The 14,178-nt window shown below is 53.6% G+C and overlaps 1 protein-coding gene across 2 annotated transcripts in view; it reads left to right on the top strand.

Annotated features, from left to right (window-relative positions):
- EPS15L1 (epidermal growth factor receptor pathway substrate 15 like 1) overlaps nt 1–14,178 on the top strand; it is a 100,753-nt gene that overhangs the window by 40,246 nt on the left and 46,329 nt on the right. For both annotated transcript variants that reach the window (XM_065873151.1, XM_065873153.1), the window contains 5 exons: nt 536–769; nt 4,883–5,040; nt 7,428–7,584; nt 7,830–7,915; nt 10,873–10,945. In XM_065873151.1, the coding sequence (XP_065729223.1) occupies nt 536–769; nt 4,883–5,040; nt 7,428–7,584; nt 7,830–7,915; nt 10,873–10,945 (708 nt within the window). The remainder of the gene's footprint in view (nt 1–535; nt 770–4,882; nt 5,041–7,427; nt 7,585–7,829; nt 7,916–10,872; nt 10,946–14,178) is intronic.

Here is a 14,178-nt window from a genome sequence, read left to right as displayed (position 1 = left end):
CAAAGTTTATTTTCCCCTGCCTACCTCGAGCAGGAGAGCCACCTGTCCATCCTCAGCACACACACCCTTTTGGGTAGTTTTGTGTCTCCTGAATATCTTGAAGTACATGCAGCTCTCATGGTGTGTCTTTTTTTCCCCTTCCAGTTTTCTTGAGATGTAATTGACAGACAGCACTATATAGGTTTAAGGTGTACTATCATGGTGAGTCTGTAGACTTCCACGTTCCATTACTTTGAAAGTCGTCAGACCTGGAGACAGTGGCCTTGCTGTGTGGCGAAGGGACATGTGTGGAGTCTGGCATGATTGTATTCCTTTTGTACTCATTTCAGTCTCTCATGATTAAACATATGTCTTAGAAAATTATGCATTGGCAGTGTAGCTCATCAGAAAGGTTTATTTTTACTGTGTTCCATTTGGAAGCAACCTCAAAAAGAGCAGTCTTCATCACATCACTGCAGCCCTTGAAAGAGCTGCCCTCTGCCCACCCTGGCCCTGGGCCTCGCCACCTAAACGCCGTTCTCTTTTGTGCTCACAGGCCATGCACTTGGTGTACCGAGCCCTCGAGAAGGAGCCTGTGCCCTCCGCCCTGCCCCCATCCCTCATCCCACCGTCCAAGAGGAAGAAGACGGTGTTCCCGGGAGCTGTGCCTGTCCTGCCTGCCAGCCCCCCACCGAAAGACAGCCTCCGCTCCACGCCTTCCCACGGCAGCGTCAGCAGCCTGAACAGCACTGGAAGCCTGTCTCCCAAGCACAGTATCAAGCAAACACAGGTACGGTGCCCTCTGCATGCGTGGCCATGTCTCGGAGCAGCTGTTGGCACTGCTGTGTAGAGTGCCAGCAAGATGTTTCTCAGCAGCACGTAGTTCGTGACCCAAGAAGGGTAAAGTCTGTGATTAAATTAAATCTTTACAATAGGTGTCTCTTAGTCCTCTCTGGCTGCTGTAACAATGCTGTAGACTGGGTGGCTTCTAAACAGCTGATATTTATTTCTCACAGTTCTGGAAGCTGGAAGTCCAAGATCGAGGTGCCGACAGATTCGGTGTTTGGTGGGGCAGTTCCTGGTTCACAGGTGGCCGTCCTCTTGCTGGGTCCTCACATGGCGGAAGGGCCATGGAAGCTCTCTGGGGTCCCTTTTTTAAGGGCACTAATTCCATTCGTGAGGGCTCTGTCCTCACGACCTAATCACCTCCCAAAGGCCCCACTTCCTAATACCATCACAGTGGGGCTTAGGACTTCCAGCGTATGAATTGAGGGGAGGCGGGGGACACAAACATTCAGACCATAGCAACAGGGATTCAGAATTAAGTTTCTCATTCACTTACACATAAATACCGCCTTTCCCCAAGCACACCCAGCACTACTCACCCCTCTGCCCCTCCTGCCTCGGGCAGACCCTCTGCTGGGAGGGCGTGTCCCCAGATTGCATACTGAGGCACCTGGCGTCGTGAGCCTCTGCTCACGGGGCACCTCATCTGGGGAACCTGGTGTGACCACACCCTGGACCAGCCACCCTCTACCTGCTCTCTTCTAGATTTCCCACAGCTGGCCTGTTATGCGGTTAATTATGTATCATCTGTCCAGTTCCCCCCCAACCCCCCGCCATTAGCTTCATGAGAGCAGAGTTCGTTCTTGGTTATAATCTCAGCATCTAGAAGAATCTCTGGTACTCTGATGCTCATTAAAAATATGTTGAGTAATCAGGTAATTAAGGGAGGTATCCATCTCGTGTTAGGAAGACAGGAGGGGGCTCCAGCTCTCCATGTGGCAGTATCTTATATGTCAAAAAAGACGTTTCTTGTTCTGGCAAAGGCAGCATCATAATGGGCTCTTTATAAAAGGGCACCTTGGAGATTGTCTGAAACGTGCAAGGACGTGAGTTACATGTGGAATCATGCTTTACTTTCTACCTCATTTGTGGTTTCAAAGGCAAAGCAATGAGTTGTGACAAGAAGGCCAGCCAGCACCCCATGCAAGTTTGGAATATGATAAAAATGAAAACGAGAAAGGCATAATGAGACAGTGATTTCTCTTGATAGTGACATAATTTTAAAGTTAAATATTCGACTTGCAAGGCTCATTTTCAAGGAGCTTATCACATCCTAGAGTAAAAAAAAGAGATCAGAGAGGGTCGATGAGGCTTGGTCATAGGGGCTAACACAACTCCCCTCACCACTCTGGCCAGTTGGAGAGGCGTGGCCTCTGGTTGGTGAGTTGTATGTGGCTCTCTGTGAAGGAGCCCAGCCTCAGATGGCTCAGCCTGGGCACCTTTGCCAGCTCACCAGCCATGCCCGGCACTTCCTGGGGGTGCTGCAGTGACTGTGCGATGGGCCCCTGCCCTCTGTGGGGAGACAGACGATAAGCAAATTGGTAAACTAAGGAAGGTCCACGAGTCATGAGAAAGCAGAGCAGGGCCTGGCCTGGAAGTGTCGGGGTGAGGAGGGGGGCGTGCTCCCGCAGGGGGGGCCAGCTGCCAGGCTACCGCTGCTGCGGTGACATCTGAGCTAACACCTGAATGATAAGCCATCTGAGGACTAGTGCATGGCAAGGCTCTGAAGTGGAAACGCTCCGTGTGTCCTTGAAACCGGAAAAAGGCTGAGGCAGGGTTAGCCAGGGGATGGTGAGATGGAGTCGGAGAAGCGGGGCTGAGGCCAGCTACTTAGACCTACGTGAGCTGCTGTGTTTCAAGACCCAACACCTTGAGTCTGCAGAATTCTTGCCGAAAGCTCTTAAGTACTGTAGGTTAGGCTAGATGGAGTATGTTTTACCGACAAGGAAGCAGGCAGGGCTGAAGTTGTTGTTGGGTGCAGGCCAGCCAGCCTCATAATACCACCCCCTGGTGATCTGGCAGCTCTCCCCAGATCCCAGGAGCATGCTGCTGACCCCCCTGCCTAGACCAGTTGTACTAGTGGCCGCTATTGGGGGTCACAGGTGGGGGTGTCTTTGTCCCCTTGGAAGAGGGGCAGCTGGTGGAATTGCAGACATGAGAACGGGCATTTCTGTGGACCCACAAGTTCCATGCTTTCCCCTCCCCCACTTTCCTCATCCCCAGGGCAACAACACCCTACCTGGGGCCCCCAGAGGGCCGCCCAGTCCAGCTCTCGTGGCCATATGTGAGGGGAAGCCCCTTCCAGCCATCAGGGTCTGTTCCCATTGACTGGAGGCCTACAGCTGCTAAGCTGACCTTAAACCCAGCCCTTTCCGGGAGACCCAGCTCCAAGGGGGAGGTTGTTCAGTGTTAGATTTTTAGCTAAGTAGGCATTGGATTCTTGCTGCTGACATACCCTGAGACCCCCAGAAATGAGGCAGCAAGTTCATTGTGTTTGCGCAACGAATGTCTGGACTCTCATCATCCCAGAGGCATGATCTGTTGGGGCCCATGGGACCCAGAAACCAATCCCGCCTCAGCTCAGCTTGTCTGACCATTGCTCCTTCTTCTGTGGGCATCTCAGTGTCAGCGTATGAGCTCGTTCCAGGCTCTTGACTTAAAGACAGCAAGCGTCTTCATTAAAGCTCCTTTATGTGCATCTTCACGTCTCCTCTGAACTGTTCAATGACAGACCTGAGGTGGCTTAGAAAATTCCTGTAATGCAGCAGGTAAAACGCTATCTCAGTTCTCGCTGCCTGAGCCTTTGCAATTTGAATCTGGTCCGTAAATTCTGATGATTTTTTTTTTTTTTTTTGATAAATCCTTGCTGTCCTAAATCATTCTACTCCCTACCCCAAACCCTGGGTAATGTGTTGTCCCTTTCTTCCCAAAATTGCTTTCTGGATTCCTGGTGCTCACATCAGGATCCCACTGATTTAGATAATAAGAGAGACCTGGTCAGAAAAGCAGATGAAAGGAAACATCTCTACAAAAAGGGGCAGAGACGCTGTGAAACGTGCTGTGATGGGAGCCCCCAAAGTCAGAGGTGACGCACCCAGAATAAGCAATTGAAGAGGCCTGCCACCAAGTGCCCGAGGGGTCTGGATGCCTCTGAGTTGGAGGTGTTCTGGCCCTGGCGGACCCTGGCATTTGCTTTTCTTAAGTAGAACTGGAGCAGGTGGTGTAAGAGGTCACAGGTGCACGAGGTGGCCGAGCCCCAGTGCACTGAAATCAAAGCAGCTCGCTGGGCTCTCAGCTTCGTCTGCCACAGCAGGGTCCTCGTGAATGTGGGGCGCTCACAGGTGGTGGGCGTGCTCCTCAGAGGCGTGGGCTCCCCCACCAGCACCACAGGGCCCTGAGTGCCCGCCTGTCATGCAGGTGCAGTTTTCACATCAGCCTCACTCAGTGCCTGTCAGTGCCTTGTGTGTACTGACACCTCACAGGGGGTCTGCTGTGTTGCAGGGAGTGGGGTCAGGGTCAAAGAAGGATGGAGTACAGAATCCTGGAACTGTGGGCATTGAGAATGCCCCTGCTGCTGCAAAGAAGGTCTGCAGGTGGAGGACAGAAGGCCAGGAGCGCTGGCATCGGTGCTGGGCCCGTTCTCGGGAGACAGTCCTTCCAAAATGAGTGGTCAGGAGGGTCCTGTCTGGTACACTTGAAGCCCCCTCCTGGAAGCTGGTCACTTTCCATCGTGGAAGGCTTTCCTTCGTGTCCCAGGCAGCGGGGATGGAAGGGCTATTGGTAGAAGGACCTGCTGCGTCTTTACATCCCTCTCAGTACAAAGATTTCAGGGCACTGTGATGGGGTGGAAAGAGGTACAGACTGGCCACTGGGTAAGACTGACCGAGTCAGCATTAACCTCTCTGAGCCTCAGTTTCCGCTCTTACAGAACAGGGATCTTGTCTGCCCTCTTGGCTCGTGGAGGCTTTTCTGCTAAAATGAGCATGAAAACACTTTAATAGTGTGTATTTGCAGGTGATAAAAAGCTTGAGGATTAACTTCTGAAAAACCTTTTCAGCCAACAGTAAACTGGGTGGTGCCAGTGGCGGACAAGATGCGATTTGACGAGATATTTCTGAAGACTGACCTAGACCTGGACGGCTATGTGAGCGGCCAGGAGGTGAAGGAGATCTTCATGCACTCGGGCCTCACTCAGAACCTTCTAGCACACATATGGTAAGAGCAGATAGATGGACGTCTCTTCCTAAGTACAGGGGGTCTCGCTGTGTGAAAGTAACGGCTGTGGGTGGCTCACACGTTGAGTGAGACTTGTGCTGTGTGAAGGGCTGGAGCGGGTGAGCAGGACAGGAGGGAGCGGTAGTCAGGGCTGAGTGTAAAGACCTGTACCCTGTATTCCGTGCATGTCAGTTCACCCTCCTCCAGCAGGAAGGTCTCCTGTTTGTCCCTCCAGAGAGCTCTGGGGGCAAGTTCTTGCTAGTGGTTATGCAGCCTTCAGCCCAGCCAGTGAGGGTGCAGATGCTCGGCCCCACCCCCTTCTGGTGGGAGGGTGCAGTAAGGGCCCCAGAGGCTCCGGCAGGGCCACCCTGGGCATCAGGGCTGTGGCCATCTCTCCTAGAGGCCCTGCCCCGTGAAGGTCAGTGACACGGCTGGTGGGAGAGGGTGAGACTGGTCTGTACCTCAGGGCTGGTCGAGGAGCCGTCTTCACCCCCACTTTCCTCCAGGGCTGGCAGAGCGATCTTCATGGCACCGGGATGGCTCCTTTTGTAACTAGCCAGTGGTGAAAGTCGCTTCCTAGCTTTCTCAGGGGAGAAAGCCCTCCCACTTTAGAGGGCTTCACCTGAGAGTTGTAAGAAGAGAATTTCCATGTAATTCCAGAGGGGTGAACCTCTCCAAATAGAGCTGTGAAATTCACTGTGACTTGGGGAAATAACCATCCTTAACAGTAATTCAGAGATAGCCACGTTACACGGTGAGGCCCTGCTGGAGAAAACGGGCTGTCCCTTCTCAAGAAGCACACGACACCTAGTCAGTTAGCAAAAGACTGTGGGAAGCCTTGCCCCTTGTGACGAGTCAGGGGCAGTCTCTATCAGGCCCTTCAGATCCAGTGCCCCCTTTATCACGCTGAAATGCACGTGCACGGAATTCAAATTATACCCCGATCATAACATAGAGTAATTTATAACATGTATCTCAACCTGTAAGTGACATGACAATACGTAAATGACACAACGAAATCACAGATATGCTTGGATTAAAAAGAAAACACGCAGAAGGCGTTGCATACAGGGAAAAAAAGCAGGGACGAAAGAGTGAGCTCTAGAATAACCACTGGGACAGTGAAAGGACAGTCTGGGTTTGTTTGCAGGTGGCCGGGTGTGGGAGCATATCCAAAGTGGAGATAACAAGCCAAGAAGGATTGAAGGGACAAAACGAGGACGCAGGCCTGTCCCCCGCAGTGCCCGGCACCGTGCCACTCAGCGTGGTGTCAGAATAAGCACAGTAATGCTGCCCTGGGTGGACGCGGACAGAGTACCCCTGCACGTGGGCCTGGGGGCCCCCGCTCCTTCAGAGACCAGGGAGCAGGGACGGGCCAGAGAGATGGGACCACAGCCCGAGAGCTGCCGTGGGCTGGGTGTGCAGCAGGACTGGCCCTTGCCAGCAGAATCAGGAGAAATAGTTGCAGTTCGAAATTATCACACCCCGCCCTTGAACTGTGACAAGAACAGACATTTTAAAACCAGCCTTGAATAGAGACATTTACAGGGATCTCCACCAGCCCTGTTCGCTCACAGCGTTTGGGCCTGAGTCTGTTACACGTCCCCGGCTCTTCTTCGCTCTGCATCAGGACATGGTTTCACTACTCTCTCAGTAACTACGTGCAGTGGGAAGGAGACTGCGTGTTGAGTGGACAGAGTGAAGGGATGACATTTTTCACAGATGTGGAGGCCTTGTCCTGGCTGCGTGAGGCTTCCCTTCCCGTACGGCCAGCTCTCGGTGACCACGGGTGTGGCAGAACTTCCACACTGCCTTGCCCATGTGCCAGGACACCAGAAGGCCACAAGGGTGGGGTCACCTTAGCAGCAAGGGACTGTCCCCTGTGTAGCCATGCTTGGCTTTCTAGGCCCCGTCCCCTCATGATGACAACCCCAAATGCTGCTTGTCATCCCCATTGAAGACCAGCGGCTCAGGCCATTCTGATAACCCAAGGCTGCAGGAACCAGCTGAGGGTCTGAGTGTGTGCACTCGGCTCCAGCTTCCGTTTGCACAGGAATGTGAATCGCATCCACTGCCTGCACACCATCAGAAGCCAGCTGCGTGTCTCCTGGCTGCTAACAGGGCTTCCCTAGGGACTGGCTCCTCGGCCCGTGGTGGGGGCTTGGCGGTTCTCCAATTGGAAGAAGAGCCCCCTCCTGCCCTGACGCTCTGGTGGGGGGGCTGGGACTGCTCCCCAGGAGGGGGATGTTCAGTAGAAAAGGAGCTGCAGCTGTGGCCCGTTGTTTTTATCGTTTTTGTTGTCCATTTTTTAGAAGTGTGGGTTCCGTGTACTTGGAACCAATTCTGGTGTTTGTGATGTGTAATTAGCATCCCCACATTTCTCCCAGGGCCCTGGCCGATACGAGGCAAACGGGGAAGTTAAGCAAAGACCAATTCGCGTTAGCTATGTATTTCATTCAGCAGAAGGTCAGTAAAGGCATCGACCCCCCTCAAGTCCTCTCGCCGGACATGGTCCCACCTTCAGAGAGAGGCACTCCCATCCCGGTGAGTAGCTGCTGGCCCATCCCTATCGTGTTTGCGTCACTTCCCTCAGCCCGCCACCAGGTGGCGCTGGCAGCCTGCCCAGCCTTCACTAGGGCCACTCGGGGTGTGTCTGGGCTGCCCAGATGGTTCCCAGGTTGGGGGCTGGAGACAGATGATTTTATCCCTTATTCTAAGACCTACTAGCCCATGCTGTGCGGTGAGGTCAGCTAGTCAATTTGTAATTCTTTGTCTGAATTTGGTTGCAGGACAGTTCGAGTTCTCTTGGATCGGGGGAGTTTACTGGTGTGAAGGAACTTGATGATATCAGTCAAGAGATCGCCCAGTTACAAAGGTATGTTAAAGCGTCTCCTTCCCTTCAGATTCCAACCAAATCTACGTCCCAGGTTGTTATCGGAAGTAGCAGAGGCTTGTGAACCATGTGGCGAGTTGACCATCATGAGTTTGTTCAGCAGAAATGAAGGGACACAGATTCTCCTGAGTTCCTGAATTGACTTAATGAGCTCAAGTACTGACATCCTCAGTGGGAGCCGGTGTGGGCTGTGGGGTCTCAGACACATTGTTGCTGGGCGGCCTGCAGGGCACCGCCCCCCCCACCCCCCACCCCCGCCTCAGGAGGGCCTTGTAATTTCTGAACACATAAAGTGACTGAGTCTCAGGTAGTGACATTGCTGCTTCGGAGCAACAGGTCAACTCTGAGTCTCAGGCCTTGTGTCCAGGTTTCTGTCTTCGTTCCCAGCGCCCACTGCCTTGGTTTCCCCACCTGTAAACAAGGGCTTTGGATGGGGTGTCTGTACTCTCAGAGTCTGGCATAAAAGAATACATCTACTTCCTGTATGCCCCTGTGATCTTCTGCAGAACACCATCCTCTTACCAATTAATTCTGGGGGAGGGCTGGGGGGTGGGGTGCAACAAGCAGAAGGGCCAAAGGCACCCAGCCCTCCACGGGAGACGGACTGTTTCTTGACCGAAAATGAAAACAACATCACTTCGCCAGAGCGAGCTGGATCCCACTCACAGCTGGATGCCGCTTGGGTGGTGTAGTTTGTGTTCTTAGTGGAGCAGAGCCCTGAGAAGCAAAGGCAGGTCAGATGTCATGTGAGACTGGTTAGGTGGGTGGCTGGCTGGCCGGCCACAAAGCCTCAGCCTTGGCCGCCTGCTGAAGCCAGACCCTCTGCTTCATGCTCAGCCCAGAGGATGGCTCCCATTCTGTCATCTGCTCCCTGGGGCTGTATTTCCAAACCAGAAATCAGCACGTGCAGCCTGGCAAGGCTGAGAGGGTCTGTGAGGATGGAGGGCCAGTGTCTTAGAGCCTGGGTGGGCCTGTTAATCAGGACTGCAGGTAGAGGAGGGAGGGGACCCTGTAATGCAAGGGTTGGGGTCTTGGAAGGGACAGTGGTGTCCCAGTCAGGCCAGGGCTGCCTCTTCACAGCTGTGCAGCCTCTGGCAGCCTGGAGCGTTTCCCTGTGAAGGCAAGAGGCAAGCGTGTGCAGAGCAAGAGTGTGCAGGAAGCCAGGCCTGGGTGGCTTTGAGAGTGACCTTCAGGCCTGTTGCTTGGCGGTGTGGCGAAACACGCCTCTTCCCTTGACGGGACTCAGTCGTAATGCGTTGGATGTAAAGGGCACGTTGTATCGTTAGGTAGTTCTTAGACTTGTGGAAACGAACATGCAGATGCTCGCGGTTCCATGTCTGGCCCAATGTCCCAGAGGGGGCCTTACTGTCGAGCGAGGGCTGGGTTCCCAGCAGGGGAGGCAGGGTATGTTGGCCACATGAGGTTTCTGATGCTGAGGCAGCCCCTTCAGGCCGCTGTAACAAACTCTCACAGACTGGGGGGCTTGAACAACAGGCCCATACTTACCCCCATCTTGGAGGCTGGAAGTCGAGATAGAGGTGCAGACAGATCCAGTGTCTGATGAGGCCCATCTCCTGGTTCATAGACAGTGTCTTCTCACCGTGTTCTCAGAGGGTGGAGGGGCAAGGAGGTCTCTGGGGTCTCTCGTAAGGGCATTAATCCCATTCCTGCAGGCTCTACCCTCATGAGCTAAGCATCTCCCAAAGGCCCCACCTCCAAAAACCATCACATTGGGGGGTTAGGGTTTCAACATATGAATTTGTGGGGGGCACAAACAGTCAGTCTCTAAGGAGGAGAGCAAGGCTGGTTGCTGCCCCCGGGGAGCTGTTTGCAGCTGAGGAGGCAGGCAGGGCCCCACCAAGCCCTGGTGCACACAGCGGCCAGCCACAGCCTCCTGTGAGGGAGTAGCTGGGGGCAGCTGCCGGGCCCAGAGACCCTCACTGCCGCGTCTTGCTGCCAGCCCTCTGGACTCCTCATCCAACTTTGCATCACTCCAAACACCTCACCATGGCTCCCCCAGCCGAGCTATGCCTTCCTGTTCCCATCGCCTAGGATGTTTTTCCATCGTATATTCTCTTCATAGGCCGTGTCCTCAGAGTCCCTCCCTGGTCATCCTATGCAGGACATTGCACACCCCCTTTCCTCATCCCATTGGATTTCCCTTCGTGGTACTTAGGTTGTGTGCCTTTGTGTGTTGATTTGCCGCCTGTCTCTCTCACTGGCCTGTGAGCTCCGTGAAGGCAGGGCCTCTCTCCGTGTGTCGTCGTGTCTTCAGCGCTCAGTCTTCTGAGCAGTTGTTGCTCACCATTCACGAGCGAGTGTACGTAGGATTTAGAGAATGTATTCATTTTCTCTTGCTGTGTATGGAATGGCTTAAAACAGCACAAATTTATTAGTGCACAGCTCTGTAGACCAGGAGTCTAGATGGGCTTAACTGGGCTTCTTGCTCAGGGCCTCACAAGGTCGAATTCAAGGTGTTGTCCAAGTAGGTGGGGATCTGAATTGAGTTCCTCAAAGTTGGGGGTCTGGGGTCTGCTTTCCATGCTGTGTGGCCAGGGGCTCATTCTGCTCTGAGAGGCTGCCCGGTGCCTGCTCTCTCGTGACCCCTCCATCTTCAAAGTCAGCAGGGGCACATCCAGCCCTTCTCACCCTGGACATTGCTTTGACATTCTCTGCTTTAAAAGGCTTGCGCAGCCATGTTGGGGGCAAAGCCCCATGGCATCCACAGGTTTGACCCACACTTGTAGGGGAGGAGGTCAGGTAGGGCAGATGGTCACGGGGGGCGGGCGTTCCTATACTTCTGCCCCCACTGAGTGGGGTCAGCCCGGGTGGGTTTCTGTGGGATGGATGGGATTGGGTCTTGAGAAGTTGGGATACTGGGGGAATGGTCAACTCATTCACTCTACCTGTACTTTCCTGAACTATTTTTAAACACACAGAGAGAAATACTCACTGGAACAAGACATTAGGGAAAAGGAAGAGGCAATCAGACAGAAAACCAATGAAGTACAGGTAAGCACATGGCTGGTTTTGGAGGAATCAACCTTGTGTCACACGCAGTGCAGGGAGTTCCCAGCAGTGATGGTGGAACAGGGCAAAGGGGGGGCACCGATGCACTCATTAGAAACTTGAGCTTTTGGGGGCTTCCAAGTTTTTTTTTTTAGTTTCCTATACCATACGTAGTGGATTTTTAAAAAATTGAGATGTACAATTCATATAACGTAAAATCTACTGTTCTAAAGTATACACTTCAGTGGTGTTTAGCATGTTCAGTGTGTTGTTTAACCACCACCTCTGTCTAGTTTCAGAACATCTCCATCACCCCAAAAGGGGACCCCGTCCTCATTAGCCGTCTCTCCCCATTCCCGCTCCCAGCCCCTGACAGCCACGAATCCACTTTCTGTCTCTATGGGTTTGTCCGTTCCGGACATTTCATATAAAGGGAATCATGCAACATTCGGCTTTTTGTGTCTGGTTTCTTTCACTCAGCCTGGAGGACAGTCCTGCTTGGAGAGTCTCCTTGTGGGTGGTGGTGACAGCGACACTGGGGGTCTGACTGCTGGGGTTCAAACCTGGCTCTCCTTAGCAGCTGTGTGACCTTGGGCAAGTTACTTAACATCTCTAGGCCTCGCGTGACGTTGGTAGTGAGTGGTCTGCTCTCCTGGGCGGTGGGCTGGATCATGGGGTCTGGCATGTGCTCAGCACTCACTCGTCATCTGGGCAGAGGGAGGCTGTGCCAGAAGCGAAATGGTCAGCGCGTGGGAGCTGCACCCTTGAAGAGACATCGGTTCCGAGATGTCTCAGGTCTGAATGAACAGAGACAGCTCTGCCGTCGTGAGGAGACTCGAGTTGTCTCTGGGGCTCTGAGAGCGTGGCTGAGCTGTGCCGCTGGGCCTGACAGTCTCTGCGTGGGGCTTCGAGTGCTCCGAGCTCAGAGCCGGGGAAGGAGGAGCGAGGCTGAGCAGTCAGCGCTGCAGCCCCCACGGCTCGGCCAGGGGACTGTGGGTGGGTGGCTCAGCCTCCCGGCCTCCGTCTTCCCACCTGGCAGTGAGGATCAGCGCCAAGAGCAGCATCTGGCTGCCGTGTGCACCGCCTGAGTGGCTGGTTCTTTCTGGGCCACCTCCTAGGGCAGCGACCTGAGCCAGGCCAGGGGAAGCAGCCCCTGATTCAGTCAGGCTCATGGGGCCGAGCCGTGGGGGCTGCAGCGCTGACTGCTCAGCCTCGCTCCTCCTTCCCCGGCTCTGAGCTCGGAGCACTCGAAGCCCCACGCAGAGACTGTCAGGCCCAGCGGCACAGCTCAGCCACGCTCTCAGAGCCCCAGAGACAACTCGAGTCTCCTCACGACGGCAGAGCGGTCTCTATTCATTCAGACCTGAGACATCTCGGAACCGATGTCTCTTCAAGGGCGGCCCTCTTTCCCCCTCCCCTGAGCCTGTCCGCAGAGGGGCTGTAGGATTCCATGAGATACGCAGTGGACAGATGGCATGCAGTGCCTGCCCGCCGGCTGCGGGAAATGTCCTCTGTCGTAGCTGCCATCTGCAGGTGGGGTAGGGTGGATGCTTTGGGACTCTCATTGGTTCACGCTGTGCAGTGTCCAGGTTCTTTTTTCCTGGCTTCTCACTCTGTACACGTTGGCATCGGGGGTTGGGCCTTACATGGTCCCCTGGAATGTTTTGGATCAGAAGGCAGGGAACAGCCTGCCTCTATCATCGTGTTTTGGTTTTGTTTGGTTTTTTTTTTTTTGCTCAAATGAGTTGCATCATTTATATGATCACAGGTGAAGTGACTCTATTTTTCTGGATGTTTGTATGTTCATCCTATCATTTTATTCTCACCTCAGCCCTCTGATTTCCACCCATATCCTAGAACTGACCCCTCAGACACAGTTCCCTGTCACCCGTATCACCTCACCCCCATCCTTTCAGCTGTTTGGTGTGGTGGTGCTGGCCTCATCGTCCCTTTCACCTTGGCCCTGGCCCGGCTGGCCATGTGGGTCCCTGGGCAGTTCTCCCTCCCGTTGTGTCTGGGTCACTCTGCACGAGCTCTGGTTTGCATTCCCAAAGCTGGGGATCTGGGTGCTGTGATGTCCTTTGGCTCCAGGGAAACCAGTCACCGGGTCTCTGGCACCTGCTCCTGGGCGATTCTAAGAAAGCCGTTGGGTCGCTGTGATGTCTGGAGGTGCTTTCCCCTCTGGTCTGTAGCAGGCTCAGCAAGGCCACCTGAAACCCTCGCTACTGGGCTCTGATAGCGCACTCCTGCAGCCTTTGAGATGCTGGGGTCCGTGTGGGCCCCGATGGCCCCTCAGAGCTGCAGGGGGCCCAGCTCCAGCCAGGCCAGCCCCTGTCCCACGGGAGCATCACGTGTACTCCAACCAGGACAGGCCCCTGCTGTCGTGTGATGGCAGCTCCTTGGTCAGGGACAGAACACTATATATATTTTAAAGTTCCTCTGTGAAAACCAGGTTTGATTTTGGTTCCTGCTGCCATTTCCCAGATGGGTTTGGCCAGGAGATCATGTGCCATGCCTGCCAGCACAGGCTGCAGGTCAGGGCCCAGCGTCAAGCAGCAGGCCTTGGTCCTCAGGTTAGTTTCTGTTTGGTTTTAAGCAGCGGGAGCTTCAGCTTCAGCCCCCTCAGGCCTCGCCTTCCCCCTCCTGCCCTGGGGATCTCTCCATTTCCATGGCTCCTGTCTTAGTGAGAACCTGCAGCATCTTTGCCTGGTTTACTGTTGCATTTTGTTTTTGTAACAACAGCTTCACTGAGATGTAATTCACATACTATACAATTCATCCATTTAAAGTGTATAATTCAGTGGTTTTTAGCATATGCACAGAGTTGTACATCCATCGCCACAGTCAATTGCAGAACATTTTCATCACTCCAAAACGAAACCCCCTACCCATTAGCGATCCCCAGTCCTCCCCAGCCCTTGGCAACCACGAATCTACATTCTTTTCTCTGGATTTTTCTGTTCAGGACATTTCATATCAATGGGATCACATACTATGTGGCCTTTTGAGTCTGGCCTCTTTTCACTCAGTGTAGTTTTCAAGGTCCATTCATGTTGTTGTTGCGTGTGTCAGTGCTTCATTCCTTTTTATGACTGAATAATGCTTCAGTGTATGGCTGTTTTATTCATTGCTTCATTAGTTGATGGTTGTTTGTGTTTTTCTACTTTTTAGCTGTAGCAAGTAATGCCACTGTGAATATAAATGTGCAAGTTTTTGTGTGGATATATGATTTCACT

Source organism: Phocoena phocoena, chromosome 3 (genome assembly GCF_963924675.1).
Source record: "Phocoena phocoena chromosome 3, mPhoPho1.1, whole genome shotgun sequence".
Taxonomy (NCBI): Eukaryota; Metazoa; Chordata; class Mammalia; order Artiodactyla; family Phocoenidae; genus Phocoena; species Phocoena phocoena.
This window is presented reverse-complemented; position numbering and strand designations above follow the sequence as displayed.